This window comes from Silurus aristotelis, assembly GCF_946808225.1.
Source record: "Silurus aristotelis genome assembly, chromosome: 7".
NCBI classification, from domain to species: Eukaryota; Metazoa; Chordata; class Actinopteri; order Siluriformes; family Siluridae; genus Silurus; species Silurus aristotelis.
This window is the reverse complement of record NC_139580.1, coordinates 5,435,468-5,451,023: the sequence shown is the minus strand read 5'-3', so window position 1 is coordinate 5,451,023 and position 15,556 is coordinate 5,435,468. Positions and strand designations below refer to the sequence as shown.

Here is a 15,556-nt window from a genome sequence, read left to right as displayed (position 1 = left end):
ATTTTCCAGCATGAACCACCTTTTTAAAGCCAGCCACGGCATCTTAATAGGATTCAGGTCAGGACTTTGACTAGGCCACTCCAAAGTCTTCATTTTGTTTGTCTTCAGTCGTTCAGAGGTGGACTTGCTGGTGTGTGTTTTAGATCATTGTCCTGCTGCAGAACCCAAGGTAACTTCTGCTTGAGGTCACGAATAAATGACCGGAGATTCTCCTTCAGGATTTTTTGGTAAACAGCAGAATTAAAGGTTCCATTTATCACAGCAAGTCTTCCAGATCCTGAAGCAGAAAAACAGCCCCAGACCATCACACGTCCACCACCAGATTTCACTGTTGGTATGATGTTCTTTTTCTGAAATGCGGTGCTACTTTTACACCAGACGTAATGGGACACACACCTTCCAAAAAGTGTATCTTTTGTCTCATCAGTCCACAGAGTATTTTCCCAAAAGTCTTGTTGATCATCAAGATGTTTTCTAGTAAAACGGAGACGAACCTTTGTTCTTTTTGTTTAGCAGCGGTTTTGGTCTTGGACCTCTGCCATGCGACCATTTTTGCCGTCTCTTTCTTTTGGTGGAGTCATGAACACTGATCTTAACTGAGGCAAGTGAGGCCTGCAGTTCTTTGGATGTTGTTGTGGGGTCTTTTGTGATCTCTTGGATGAGTCGTCCCTGTGCTCTTGGGGTTTTTTTGGTCGGCTGGCCACTCCCGGGAAGGTTCTCCACTGTTCCATGTTTTCGCCATGTGTGAATAATGGCTGTGGTTTATTGGAGTCCCAAAGCTTTAAAAATGTCTTTATAACCTTCTCCAGACTGATGGATCTCAATTACTTTCTCTCTCATTTGTTTTCTGAATTTCTTTGGATCTCAGCATGATGAGGATCTTCTGGCCTACTTCACTTTGTCAGGCAGGTCGTATTTAAGAGATGAATTGATTGTGAACAGGTGTGGCAGTAATCAGGCCTGGGTGTGGCCAGAGAAATTACACTCAGGTGTGATTACCCACAGTTTTAACACTTTTTCACACAGGACCATGTAGTTTTTGGATTTAGTTTTCCCACAATAATAAAAACCTTCATTTAAAAACTGCATGTTGTGTTCACTTGTGTTTATCTTTTACTCATATTTGAATTAATTTGATGATCTGAAACATTAAAGTGTGACAAACATGCAAAAAAATAAGAAATCAGGAAGGAGCACTTTTTCACACCACTGTATATAAATATTGTGGAGAAGAAGCTGCGTTTTCCTGATCCAGCCTCAGGCTCATATCGAGACCGGTTTAGAAAGACTTGATTGTCTAAACACACACTGGCGTCTAACCGGGTGAACACGCATGCGTGACTGTGAAATGACGTATACTGTTCGTGAGACAATACAGAGGCTTGTTGTGACCTGCAGCGTTACGTTACGTTACTCCGCTTCGCTCTTCTAAATCAGAAGGATGATGTTCTACAGTTGGAGGTTCTGGTTAGAGGTGATGATCGTGTTATTAATGCTTCTGAGAACATCTTTAGTTTTATAGTATATACAGTCTTACATGTGGATGTGATCCGATTACCGGCCAGTTCATCAGTAAAATCCTTTTGATGCTTTTCTTCTCTTTTTCTTTTCTTTTCTTTGTTTGTAGCTGAATCCAGGAAGGCGCATAGCGATGGCCAGGAAGCGTCTACGCAGCTTATGAAGGCGTGTTGACGTTTTTTATTTGTCACATTCGTACAGAGTACGACACGTATTGAAATGCTTTTTTACGACTGTCCAACGTATAAACATGAAAAATACAATATATGGATACAAAAAAATATAAAGTATAAGTATTTTAAAGGTATAGTATAACTAAAAAGTATAAAAATAAGGTTAATATTAATGAATATATACAGTGGGTACGGAAAGTATTCAGACCCCCTTAAATTTTTCACTCTTTTTTATTTTGCAGCCATTTGCTAAAATCATTTAAGTTCATTTCTTTTTCTCATGAATGTACACACAGCTCCCCATACTGACAGAAAAACACAGAATTGTTGACACTGTTGCAGATTTATTAAAAAAGAAAAACTAAAATATCACATGGTCCTAAGTATTCAGACTCTTTGCTCAGTATTTAGTAGAAGCCCCCTTTTGATCTAATACAGCCAGGAGTCTTTTTGGGAAAGATGCAACAAGTATTTCACACCTGGATTCAGGGATCCTCTGCCATTCCTCCTTGCAGATCCTCTCCAGTTCTGTCAAGTTGGATGGTAAACGTTGGTGGACAGCTATTTTTAGGTCTCTCCAGAGATGCTCAATTGGGTTTAAGTCATTGCTCTGGCTGGGCCATTCAAGAACAGTCACGGAGTTGTTGTGAAGCCACTCCATCGTTATTTTAGCTGTGTGCTTAGGGTCATTGTCTTGTTGAAAGGTAAACCTTCAGCCCAGTCTGAGGTCCAAAGCACTCTGGAGAAGGTTTTCGTCCAGGATATCCCTGTCCTTGGCCGCATTCATCTTTCCCTTGATTGCAACCAGTCGTCCTGTCCCTGAAGCTGAAAAACACCCACACAGCATGATGCTGCCACCACCATGCTTCACTGTTGAGACTGTACTGGACAGGTGATGAGCAGTGCCTGGTTTTCTCCACACATACCGCTTAGAATTAAGGCCAAAAAGTTCTATCTTGGACTTATCAGACCAGAGAATCTTATTTCTCACCATCTTGGAGAACTCCATGCGGGTTTTCATGTGTCCTGCACTGAGGAGAGGCTTCCGTCGGGCCACTTTGCTATAAAGCCCCACTGGTGAACGGCTGCAGTGATGGTTGACTTTCTACAACTTTCTCCCATCTCCCGACTGCATCTCTGGAGCTCAGCCACAGTGATCTTTGGGTTCTTCTTTACCTCTCTCACCAAGGCTCTTCTCCCCCGATAGCTCAGTTTGGCCGGACGGCCAGCTCTAGGAATGGTTCTGGTCGTCCCAAACGTCTTCCATTTGAGGATTATGGAGGCCACTGTGCTCTTAGGAACCTTAAGTGCAGCAAACATTTTTTTGGAACCTTGGCCAGATCTGTGCCTTGCCACAATTCTGTCTCTGAGCTTTTCAGGCAGTTCCTTTGACCTTAATGATTCTCATTTGCTCTGACATGCATTGTGATCTGGAAGGTCTTATATAAACAGGTGTGTGGCTTTTCTAATCAAGTCCAATCAGTATAATCAAACACAGCTGGACTCAAATAAAGGTGTAGAACCATCTCAAGGATGATCAGAAGAAATGGAGAGCACCTGAGTTAAATATATGAGTGTCACAGCAAAGGGTCTGAATACTTAGGACCATGTGATATTTCAGTTTTTCTTTTTTAATAAATCTGCAAAAAGGTCAACAATTCTGTGTTTTTCTGTCAGTATGGGGAGCTGTGTGTACATTCATGAGGAAGAAGAATGAACTAAAATTATTTTAGCAAATGGCTGCAATATAACAAAGAGTGAAAAATCTAAGGGGGTCTGAATACTTTCCGTACCCACTGTATATATGTATATATGTATATATATATGTATATATATATATATATGTATATATATATATATATATATATATATATATATATATATATATATATATATATATATATTGTATATAAGGTTCATATACTGTGTACACACAAATTGGACAAAGATATTTGTCCTTAAAGCATTATGTATTATGTATAATTATGTATAAATCTATTTAAAATAGAAGAATATTCAAAATTTGAATCATTTAGAGTTTCTTGCCATCGTATTTATTGACTTCGAGGTATGTGGGATCCTCAAACATTCCGGATGTAAAATCAGTAGCTTCATAATCCATCAGTAGCTTCATTCACCTTTCTGTTTTGGCTCCCGAGAAGTTTATATACGGATCACTGCGTTCTTTTCAAAACCAGCAAAAGATGTACAGGAAACGAATTCCCACACGTGTCCTCTTCTTCTTCTTCTTCTTCTTCTTCTTCTTCGTACAATGTGTCATACAAAATCTTCACACTTTCATTGCAGCACCATCCTGCCCTTCTTACCCTGCCCTGGTTTTGCCCCACGTGCCCTACAAAACCCCACCCTGCCCCATGTTCTCCTAGATCGTCTGCAATCTCAAAATATCTTGCGCTAGTTTGTATTTGTGTAAATTTACCGTCCATTCGTATCGTGTGTTACACTCCTCGTCTGTTGTGTGTAGTGCAGCAGGTTTTAGGGCCGGGCGATACGGTTACAGGATATCAACATTGTGATAAATTGTGTTGCGATATATTTTTTCAAGATACCGTGATATTTTTTATTTTTGTATTTTTTTTATTTATTGTTTAATGCATCGATTTATGTATTTTTAAATCAACAAATTTCTTTAGATTTTGTCAAATCTTGCCACAAGTTTCTTGTGATATTACAGATACCATTTGGATAGGGTGCAGGCAAACGAGAGCTTCCTCTTAAAACCAGTTTAACCACTGCTGCTTCCCAGAGCAGCGTTACAGAAGTGAAGAAGAAAAAAGCTCCAGCCACATTTTTTTCCACATCAAGGATCGATATAGACTTAAAACCGTATCACTGGCTTTCATTGGATCTTTCCTGGTAATGATAAAGATGGCAACATAAAAAAAAAAAACTGCTGCTTTTTTGAACATCCATTTTAACATTTAGTGCCGTTTGCTGCTAGATTAACCTCCACTCTTCTGGGAAGATGTTCCACTAGATTTTGTGGAGAATCAGTCACAAGGGTGTTGGTAAACCTCTGAAGTAGGTGAGGAGACCTGGGGTGCAGTCATCGTTCCACTTTATTCGTGTTGAGTAGAGCTCTTACCTCAACCCTATAGCAGGAGATCCTTCACTCCAACCCATAGAAAGAACATCTTCATACCATAAGAGCTCGATTTATAAGCGTCTGAAAACTCAGTAGTTAATTTTTCAAAAATTGTAAAATCTTATTTATTTATTTATTTATTTAACTCCGTATTAATTAATTAATTAATTTATTTTATATGTAAATACATTTATTTATTGTATTAATGTATGTATTTTGTACACAAAATGTAAAATGTTTGTAGATATTTATATAATTTATCAAATGTATTAAACTCAAGATATTTTTTTTTTATAATTAAACATTTTATTTATATATATATATATATATATATATATATATATATATATATATATATATATATATATATATATATATATATATATATATATATTGTAATTATAATCATTAAATTTGAAATTGAAAATGAAAATGTTTTCTTTTATTATTTTTTATGATTCAATTTAAAAAAGAAATTGTTTGAAAAAAAAATTTTTTATAAATAAATTATGGATTTAAAAAACATATTTTTTTTAATTAATAATGAATAAATACTAAACCGTTATATATTTATTTATTTGTATTATTTAATATTTATATATAATATTAATCTGCGAGTCCTGGTATTTTTGCTCTTTCTCCTGCATGGATTTGCCCATGCTGTATTGTAAGGAGCTTTGATTCTCTCAGCTGCAGGTGGGTCATGTTTTCCTGGCAGTCTGAGTCATGAAGCTGGTTTCTGAGGAAACCCTCGTCCTCGCGATCTCCTCTTAGCCATAAATTCCATCCAGCTTGTGGTTTTGTCTCTTGTACTCTGTGATGAATGGAGTGTGTTGTGTGTTGTGGATGACTTGGAGCTCATCTCCACCCCCACACCGTCTCTTTAAAACCTCCCACCCTGCCTGCCAACCTTTTATTATCCTCCACCGAAGCACTTTCTCTCTCTCTCTCTCTCTCTCTCTCTCTCTCTCTCTCTCTCTCTCTGTTCTTTCTTTCTTCTATTCTCGAGTTTCTCGTAAGCGCTTGTACAGTTGACTCTTTAGTTTATGATGTGGATGTTACAGACCTGATTAGAGGTTGTGTCTGGTGTGTAGATCATCCCCTGTACGCTGGCCGTCTCCATGTTTCCACTGATTTGGAAACCTAATAATGAAGCTAAAAAATCAACTAACTACAGAGGTAACGCTTGTTGCCGATTGATGAGAGAGAGAGAGAGAGAGAGAGAGAGAGAGAGAGAGAGAGAGAGAGAGACAGAAAGAAAGACGTGCAAAAAAGGGGATAGAAAATGAAACAGACAGGCAAAGACGAAGAGAGATAAATGGGGAGACAGACAGACAGACAGACAGAGAGAGAGACAGACAGACAGAGACAGAGAGAGAGACAGACAGACAGACACACAGACAGAGAGATACACACAGACAGAGAGATACAAAGAGACAGAGAGAGACTCAAAAAAGAAAGACAGAAAGAAAGACGTGCAAAAAAGAGAGAGAGAAAATGAAACAGACAGGCAAAGAAGATAGATAAATGTGGAGACAGACATAGAGACAGACAGAGAGATACAGACAGACAGACAAAGAGAGAGAGAGACAGACAGACAGAGAGATACAAAGAGAGAGAAAGAGAGAGAGACTCAAAAAAGAAAGATGTGCAAAAAAGAGAGATAGAAAATGAAACAGACAGGCAAAGAGGAAGAGAGATAAATGGGGAAACATACAGAGAGAGAGACAGACAGACATACAGAGAGACAGACAGACATACAGAGAGACAGACATACAGAGAGACAGACAGACATACAGAGAGACAGACATACAGAGAGACAGACATACTGAGAGACAGACAGACAGATAGAGAGACAGACAGACAGAGAGACAGACAGACAGAGAGATACAGACAGACAGACGAAGAGAGAGAGACAGACAGACAGAGAGAGAGAGAGAGAGAGAGAATGGGGCTGCAACTAATGATTATTTTGATAATTGATTACTAGGGCAATTGATGCATTTTATTTTTTTATTTTTATTTTTATTTTTTTATTTTTTTTTTAACCAAACAGATATTTTGTTCATTTGTGAAGATCTAAGCATTTAGAATATATAATTTATAAAAATTTGTATAATATTTAAATTATATTTGCATAAACTAAATATACAAACAATGAAAAAAGCATTGGTTTGAGTAAAGCCGCAGTACATGACGTTTAAAAACAGATCAGTTACTGCTGTAGGAGACAAATGCTGTAAAAAGAGAATGAAACGGAGAAACGCAGTAATCTAACAGACGCGATTAAAAAAAGATGCGTTGGCGTACAAATACATAATTATTAGCTGAAAACCACAACAGTGACTAAAAATGTGATCGTTTGCTGCTGCTGTTATCTGCTGCTTTTAGATTTAGTGTTTGTTCGCACCACTTTAATTGAATTCATCACGATGTCGTGAGCGAACTGATCGAGCAACCCGACGCTCGCGAGTCACGACAGAACGGATCCGGTACGACTTTCCCGAAGTTACAAACCGTTTACACAATAACACTTCATTAAACTGCACCATTATCACATGATGAGGATTCTACAGTTTCTGCTCACCGTGCTGATGTTTCACCTTCATCCGTGACTCCAGTGTGACTCCCACACAAGCGCCGCTTTGTAGTCACTTCCAGGTTCAAATCAAATCAAATCAAATTTTATTTGTCACATACACATACATACAGGGTACGACATGCAGTGAAATGCTTATTACGACGGTCCGGCATGAGGGAATAGGATGGAATAGGATATAAAAACTATATAGAATAAAATATAAGAATATATAAGATATAAAGATAGATATATATGTGATAGGAAAAAGGATGTACAGTGGAACCCGGTTATGTCGATGTCTTAGGGGGTCGCCAAAAAGCATGGAGGTAACCGATGATCGAGATAAACGAAAATCTAAATGGCGGCAGTATATTAACGTGCTTGAAATTTCTTTATGTACATGCTGTGTGTTAATAAATGAGAATGTGCATGCACGTGTTTTTGAAGTTTTTTTTTTTACACAACAGCGTTGCTGCGATTTGTTTGATGAAGGCATGTTATAAAAATACATACAGTACATGTTTATCTGTCAGGAATCCACCTGCCACGCCCCCTTCAGCCCCCTTCAGCGTGTCAGGTGTTTTCTCGGCCGCTTTCTCTGAAGCTCCCGGCTTTAATCGCGCACATATGGTGCTCGTTTATCATCATCACCAGCTCCTATTTAAACTTCCACACTCTCACTGTCCGTTATTGTTGGTATATGTTGGTTCACAGCGGTCGTTGTTATCGCTCATGCGTATCCCGGTACGTGTCTTCCCACCGGCACTCTCTCAACGGCTGCTCTTTTCTTTCCAAAGCCGCGCCGCGCCCCTACTAACACTACGAACACTAGCACTAACTAACAGCAGAGATTCACCAGTATACAATACAACACCTGTAGCAGCTGTAAGGTTTGATTTTTCCGCCACTTCCGCGAGTTCTTCTGCGGCTGCACCGAGATAACCGACGTTAAATGGCAAATTTTTCCCCCCTTGTGCTCGAGATATCAGGGTTCCACATAACCGATAATAAATGCTTAGAAAAAGCGAGGAATTTGGCGGTTCCACTTCAAAAACGCCGACTTAATAGGGTTGTCGAGGTAGCCGAGGGCGAGATAACCGGATTCCACTGTATATACAACCGGAAACAATTTAAGGTGGTTTAGATTGTCCATAAAGTGTGTGTGTGCGGTATGGTGTGGTGTAAAATGACCGTGTGCGGTATGGTGTGGTGTAAAGTGACCGTCTGAGGTACGGTGTGGTGTAAAAACGACCGTGTGCGGTACGGTGTGGTGTAAAGTGACCGTGTGCGGTATGGTGTGGTGTAAAGTGACCGTGTGCGGTATGGTGTGGTATAAAAAAGGTAAAAGTCTTCTTTGTTGCGTTTATTATAAAATGCTCCTATTGCTTTGGATGACTTGGAACGCACACTTTTATTCTGCTGCCAGTTGACCCTGTACTGTCCGACATTTCGCAGGTGACTCTGTTATCTTACAGTCGTTACAACGAATTTCATTATTGATTATCAATTTTATTGATTAGTTGTTGCAGCGAGACAGACAGAAAGAGAGACAGACAGAAAGAGAGACAGACAGAAAGAGAGACAGACAGATGGAAAAAAAAAAGTACATTTGTCAAAGAGAGAGAAAAAATTAGATGTACCGGGAGGTGTGCATCTGCCCTCTGTGTTGGACTTTACTACAGTAAATGGAGTCTAATCCAACAGCCATTCTTTAGACACACACACACACACACACACACACACACACACACACACACACACACCTGTTTATGTTGCAGGTGCAGTAAATAAAGAACAAAAACTTTCCTGTACAAGATTTTAGTCTTGTTTGAATATTTTGTGTGTGTGTGTGTGTGTGTGTGTGTGTGTGTGTGTGAGTGAGTGAATGTACACTTGAGGAGCTCAATCCAGCTATTGTGAAGTGACTTGCCGTGGCTATTGTGTCATATACATACACACACACACACACACACACACACACACACACACACACACACACACTGAAGTAGACAAAGACCTTGGTGTGTGTGTGTGTGTGTGTGTGTGTGTGTGTGTGTGAGAGAGAGAGAGGGAATGTGCGGTCAGATGGAATCTTGTAAATATTCATGAGCCTGCAAGCGACACTAAGCGACCAAGAAAAAGAGAGAGAGAGAGAGAGAGAGAGAGAGAGAGAGAGAGAGAGAGTGTGTGTGTGTGTGTGTGTGTGTGTGTGTGTGTGTGTGTGTGTGTGTGTGTGTGTGTGTGTGTGTGTGTGTGTGTGTGTGTGTGTGTTTTCACATCCGTCAGGTTCAGATGGCAGATGGGAGCCACACGATTCTTTCCCCTTTTTCTTCATTGCTCCTGGTGTGATGCTACATTCCTGCCATTTCCCAGCATGCTCCATGTGTATATACACACACACACACACACACACACACACACTCACTCACTTACTCACGACATAGGAGTCACACTCTGGCAGCTCCATGATTTACTAAAGCGTGTATAGGCGACGTGATCCCTATGTGTCATTTTTGAAATGAGAGATATACAGGAGAGAGAGAGAGAGAGGGTTATGGGAAAGAAGAGAGACAAACAAAAGAAAAATTGAAACAGGAAGAAGAAGAAAGAGAGAGGAAAAAGAGACAAGAGGAGAGGGAAGAGAAGTATGAGAGACAGGAGGGAAAAGAGAGAGACAGAAGAGAAAGAGACAAATAAGGATAAAGAAAGAGAGAGAAAGGAAGAGACAGGAGAGGAGAGAGGTCCAACATGAACGGAGGAGAGACATACAGGAAAGAAACGGAGCAAAGAGAGAGAGAGAGAGAGAGACAGAAGAGTAGATTAAAAATACAGGAAATAAAGATTGGGACAGGAGAGAAAGAGAGAGACAGAAGCGGAAAGAGAAAAAGAGAAGAGAAAGAGGGACTGGGGAGGTGAGAGAAAACAGGAAAGAGGGAGACAGGAGAGAAAAGAGATAAAGGAATGACGAGAAAAAATCAGGAGAGAATGAGACAGGAAACAAGAGAGAAAATCAAAAGAGAATGATGGAGACAGAAAAAGAAACAGATGATGAGAGAGGCGAGAGAAGAGAGAGACGTTAGAAGAGAGCGAGACAAGTGAGAGTATAAAGAGTGACTGAATGATTGAGAAATTGAAGGGGAGAAAAAGGGGGTGGGGCAGGAGAGAAAATGGAGAGAAGGGAGGATAAAGATAGCTGGAAAAAACAGGAAAGAGAAGAGAAAAGAGAGAGATGAAGGCTGTCATTTTTTTTGTTTGTTTTTTTTTTTTTTTTGGCCCTGTCCCAATCTGCATTATGAGGATTTTATAAAGGGGGGGAAAGAAAACTGCCTGTTTGAGTGGAATGAAAGTGAGCCATGAGAGAAATAAAGGGTTAAAGAAAGAATGAAATGAATGAGAGAGAGATGGAGAGGGAAAGAGAGGGAGAGAGAGGCTGTTGGTCATACAGAGGTAGAAGGTGGCGGGCGAGCAGCGCTGTACCTCAGTAATCCTCGGGGATTAGTGGCAGCCGGAGTCCAACGGGATTATGGGATTTGGCGATGCCGATACCTGAACTCTGACTCGCGGCCTCGTCACGCTTCATCCTCGAACGCGCTTACACGCGACGGAGAGATATCGCCACGGTAACGATACAAAAATACAGGAAATAAAGAAAAAAACCCTGATACCAGAAAAATCTATTTAAGTACAGCGACGTTATTTAAGTAGATTTTTTCCTGGTATTATTTTTTTCTTTATTCTTTGGACAACTTTTTGACAAAAATATCAGTTCTTTCTACTTCTTACAATTTCAAAACCAGACCCCTTACTTTAGTTTGAATATATTTGGTGACACAATCAATATTTTTTTCTTCTCATTGCACAACTTTTTTTAATCTCCCGATGGTATAATTTCCTGTCTCTCTCACACCACAGACGTTGACTAGTTTACGAAGCTCACGATGAGCAGACAGAAGGCAGTAAGAAGTTTGGGGTTAATGTGGATGAGACAGAGTGAGTCAGTAATGAAAACATGACTGAGAACAGACACATTCCTGATCACCTGATCATCATCATCAGGATTCTGAGGCCGACTGACAGGATTGGATGAAGCCTGGCATGATTTTCCTGTAGTCGTAGCTCATTAAACTCACTCTGAGATGCTTTGTGACATCTTGAGATGCTTTTCTGCTTCTGGTTGTAAAGAGGGATTATGTACGAGTTCCTGTATCCACCTCAAACCTGCCTGGGTCTGATTTCCTCTAATAAACAAGGCATAGAACTGTTTTTCACTTAATGTTTTTTGTTTTCTGCGCCATTCTGTGTATACATGCATAGATAAATACAGGTTTTTCTGTTCAAATGAACAGTGAGCCTTCACAGATTTCAAGCCGTGCATTAGTCCAGCTACAGGTTTTTCATGCGTCTTCAGAAGACCACACACACACACACACACACACACACACACACAGTTACAATTTCCTGTTCAAACACTTATTTAATTAAATATCCCTTCTAAAAGCGCACGTTTAACGCCCGTTTGCTTCACCGCATCGCTCGCTTTTGTCAGCCCATCTGCTGTGTTATCGGCCTTCGCCAAACGCTGAAAAACCTCAAAATAAGATGCAAAGGAGAAGGCCTCAAGGGAAAAGATGTGTTTAGAATGGGGATATATATAGTGTATAAGTGGAGTAATCTGATTGTGGTGTGTTTGTGTGTGTTTTAGTTGCTGGGAGCAGCGTTCCTGGCTATCGGACTCTGGGCATGGGCTGAAAAGGCAAGTAGACAAAACAATGAGATCAAGAGACAGCGGTGATTCATGACGTGCCTTGCATTCCTCTTCTGTTTCATCATCTACTGTAGCAACATGCAGCTTCCTCGCAGCTCTCTCTTTCATAGCTCTCTATTTCACAGCTCTCTCTCTCTCTCACAGCTCTCTCTCTCTCTCACAGCTCTCTCTCTCTCACAGCTCTCTCTCTCGCAGCTCTCTCTCTCTCTCTCTCTCGCAGCTCTCTCTCTCGCAGCGCTCTCTCACTCTCTCGCAGCTCTCTCTCTCTCTCTCTCTCTCTCTCTCTCTCTCTCTCTCTCTGTCTCACAGCTCTCTCTCTCTCAGCCATTTCTCTCGCAGCTCTCTCTCATGTAGCTCTCTCTCTCTCTCTCTCTCTCTCTCTCGCTCTCTCTCTCGCTCTCTCTCTCTCTCTCACAGCTCTCTCACAGCTCTCTCTCTCTCAGCCACTTCTTTCACAGCTATCTCTCTCGCAGCTCTCTCTCACAGCTCACTCTCTCACAGCTCTCTCTCTCACACAGCTCTCTCTCTCTCGCAGATTTCTCCCACAGCTCACTCTCTCACAGCAACTTCTCTCACAGCTCTCTCATGTAGCGCTCTCTATCCCAGCTCTCTCTCTCACAGCTCTCTCTCACAGCTCTCTCTCTCACAGCTCTCCCTCACTCTCTCACAGCTCTCTCTCTCTCGCAGCTCTCTCTCTCACAGCTCTCTTTTTCACAGCTCTCTCTCTCACAGCTCTTTTTCTCACAGCTCTCTCTCTCTCTCTCTCTCACAGCTCTCTCATAGCTCTCTCACTCTCTTACAGCTCTCTCTCTCTCTCTCTCTCTCTCTCTCTCTCTCTCTCTCACAGCTCTCTCTTTCTCACAAGTCTATCTCTCACACAGCTCTCTCTTTTACAGCTTTTTCTCTCACAGCTCTCTCTTTCTCACCGCTACTTCTCTCACAACTCTTTTTCTCCATTTTTCTGTATCTGTATTTTTTTTTCTTTTTTTCCCTCTCTCTCTTTCTTTTTTGAGTCTCTCTCTCTCACTCTTTCACAGCTCTCTCTCACAGCTCTCTCCCACAGCGCGCTCTCTCTCGCAGCTCACTCTCTCGCAGCGCTCTCTCTCTCTCTCTCTCTCTCTCTCTCTCTCTCGCTCTCTCTCGCAGCTCTCTCCCTCATAGCTCTCTTTCTCACAGCTACTCTCTCTCACAGCTCTCTCTCTTAGCTCTTTTACAGTTTTCTCTCTCTCACAGCTGCCTCTCTCTCAGCTCTCTCACAGCTCCCTCTTTTACACGTCTCTCTCTTTCAGCTGTCTCACAGCTCTCTCTCACAGTTGTCTCACAACTGTCTTTCTCACAGCTGTCTCCCCCACTCACCAGTTCACCATCTCGCTCTCTCGCAGCGCTCTCTCAGAGCACTCTCTCACGCAGCTCTGCTTTTACAGCTCGCTCTTTCACAGCACTCTCTCAGAGCACTCTCTCACGCAGCTCTATCTCACAGCCCTCTCTCTCACAGCGCTGCTCTCTCATATCGTTTGCTCACAGCACTCTCTTACAGCGCTCTATCTCACAGCTCTCTCTCACAGCTCTCTCTTTCACAGCGCTCTCTCAGAGCGCTCTCTCCCACAGCACTCCCTAACAGCACTCTCTCACAGTGCTTCCTCAGAGCACTCTCACATCGCTCTCTCACGGCACTCTCTCTCTCGCAGCGCTCTCTCCCACAGCACTCTCACAGTGCTTCCTCAGAGCACTCTCTCACAGCGCTGTTTCTCTCACAGCGCTGTTTCTCTCACAGCTCTCTCTCTCAGGTGTCTCACAGCTCTCTCTCTCACAGCTCTCTCTCTCACAGCTGTCTTTCTCTCAAAGCTGTTTCTCTCACAGCTGTCTCACCCACTCACCAGTTCACCATCTCGCTCTCTCGCAGCGCTCTCTCAGAGCACTCTCTCACGCAGCTCTGCTTTTACAGCTCGCTCTTTCACAGCACTCTCTCTCGCAGCTCTCTCTCGCTGCTCTCTCTCTCTCAGCTCTCTTCTGCAGCTCTCTCTCTCACAGCGCTCTCTCACAGTGCTTCCTCAGATCTCTCTCTTACAGCGCGCTCTCTCTCTCACAGCGCTCTCTCATGAGATTTGTGAATTTTGTATTTGTGTATTTACAACCATGCTGTTAAAACATAACAGTCAAAGCTGCAGGAATGATTTTGGTAAAACTAATTAATAATCTTTTATTTTTAATACCTTCAGAACAGAAATCTGTGATATTTGTAACTTGACTGTTTTACATTCTTGTGTGGTGTTTGATCCTCAAACTCAACCCACAGGATCCTTGTACCTATGCGGTCTGGGGGCCGATTTTCCTGAACTGCACCATGGGAGCTATCTTTACCCCTGGGCGTGTACCGAGTAACGTGACGATCTAAGTCACGTCGCTTTATGTGCTCACAGTAAAAGAGAGCATTGTTAAAATAATGCATGCCTCGTGTCTGCTTGCACAGTTAAACCTTATTTTATTATACCAGAACGTCTCAATTCAATCTTATGGTCAAGCGTGTGAAAACACTTGTCTTCTATAGAGACACTAGACTTTAGTTAGACTTTAGTTCTATTGAAAAATTCTCTTTTAGCATAAATAACAGCTTTACACTCTCTCTGCGTCAGGACAGTTCGTCTCAAACGTTCAGCCGAGATACTTTGCATTGCCTCTTTTAAACCGATGTTCTTCACTAGATTTCTCGTTCATCCCAGAGCAGTTTAATAGGATGTAGGTGACCGGTTAGTTTGTTCAATCCGAAAAATGGATTTGCATGGTATTGAAGTATGGAATGGTTGCCATGTTGGTTCCTTTTACTTTCCAGAATAAGCCTCCATAAGTCTTCCCTGCTTCAAAACAACCCCAAACCAATGAGTTTCCACCTCTATGTTTGACTGTGGGGGTGAGGGCAGTCTGCTAACATCTTCTCTCCACACAAGTCCTTTTGTGAGAGACAAAAATGTCAAATTTGGACGCCACAGAACTTTCTTCCACTCATTCCTTTGTCTTTGACTTTTGTGTGTTTTTTGCCTTTAACTGAGTTTCTTGTATAGAAACTGAAGGAACATGCTCCCCAAAAACCATTGATCATTGAAATGCTAAATAATTGAAGTTGTCAATGTCTGCACACAATCAAAACATTGTTTTTCTGAGGTAAAGTGTGTGTAAAGCACACATTTTTTAACCTAAACCTCCCAGACACCCGACACACACACACTGCTCTTATCCCTTCCTGTGTCCGAGCTGTGAGGATTTCCCCCTGTACAAGCTTTGTTTTTTTTTCCGCCGTTTGATTTCCGCAGCGAGATAACGTTTGTTTTTCCACAGGGCGTGTTGTCGAACCTGTCGTCCATCACGGATCTGGGTGGCTTCGATCCCGTGTGGCTCTTCATCGTAGTCGGAGGGGT

The 15,556-nt window shown here is 41.6% G+C and overlaps 1 protein-coding gene across 6 annotated transcripts in view; it reads left to right on the top strand.

Moving 5' to 3' along the window:
- Window positions 1–15,556, top strand: part of tspan17 (tetraspanin 17) — a 43,483-nt gene that overhangs the window by 2,897 nt on the left and 25,030 nt on the right. For all 6 annotated transcript variants that reach the window (XM_083547187.1, XM_083547192.1, XM_083547191.1 and 3 more), the window contains exons 3-4: window positions 12,081–12,131; window positions 15,477–15,556. The exon at window positions 15,477–15,556 is cut by the window's right edge and continues 67 nt beyond it. In XM_083547187.1, coding sequence (XP_083403313.1) covers window positions 12,081–12,131; window positions 15,477–15,556 — 131 coding nt within the window. The remainder of the gene's footprint in view (window positions 1–12,080; window positions 12,132–15,476) is intronic.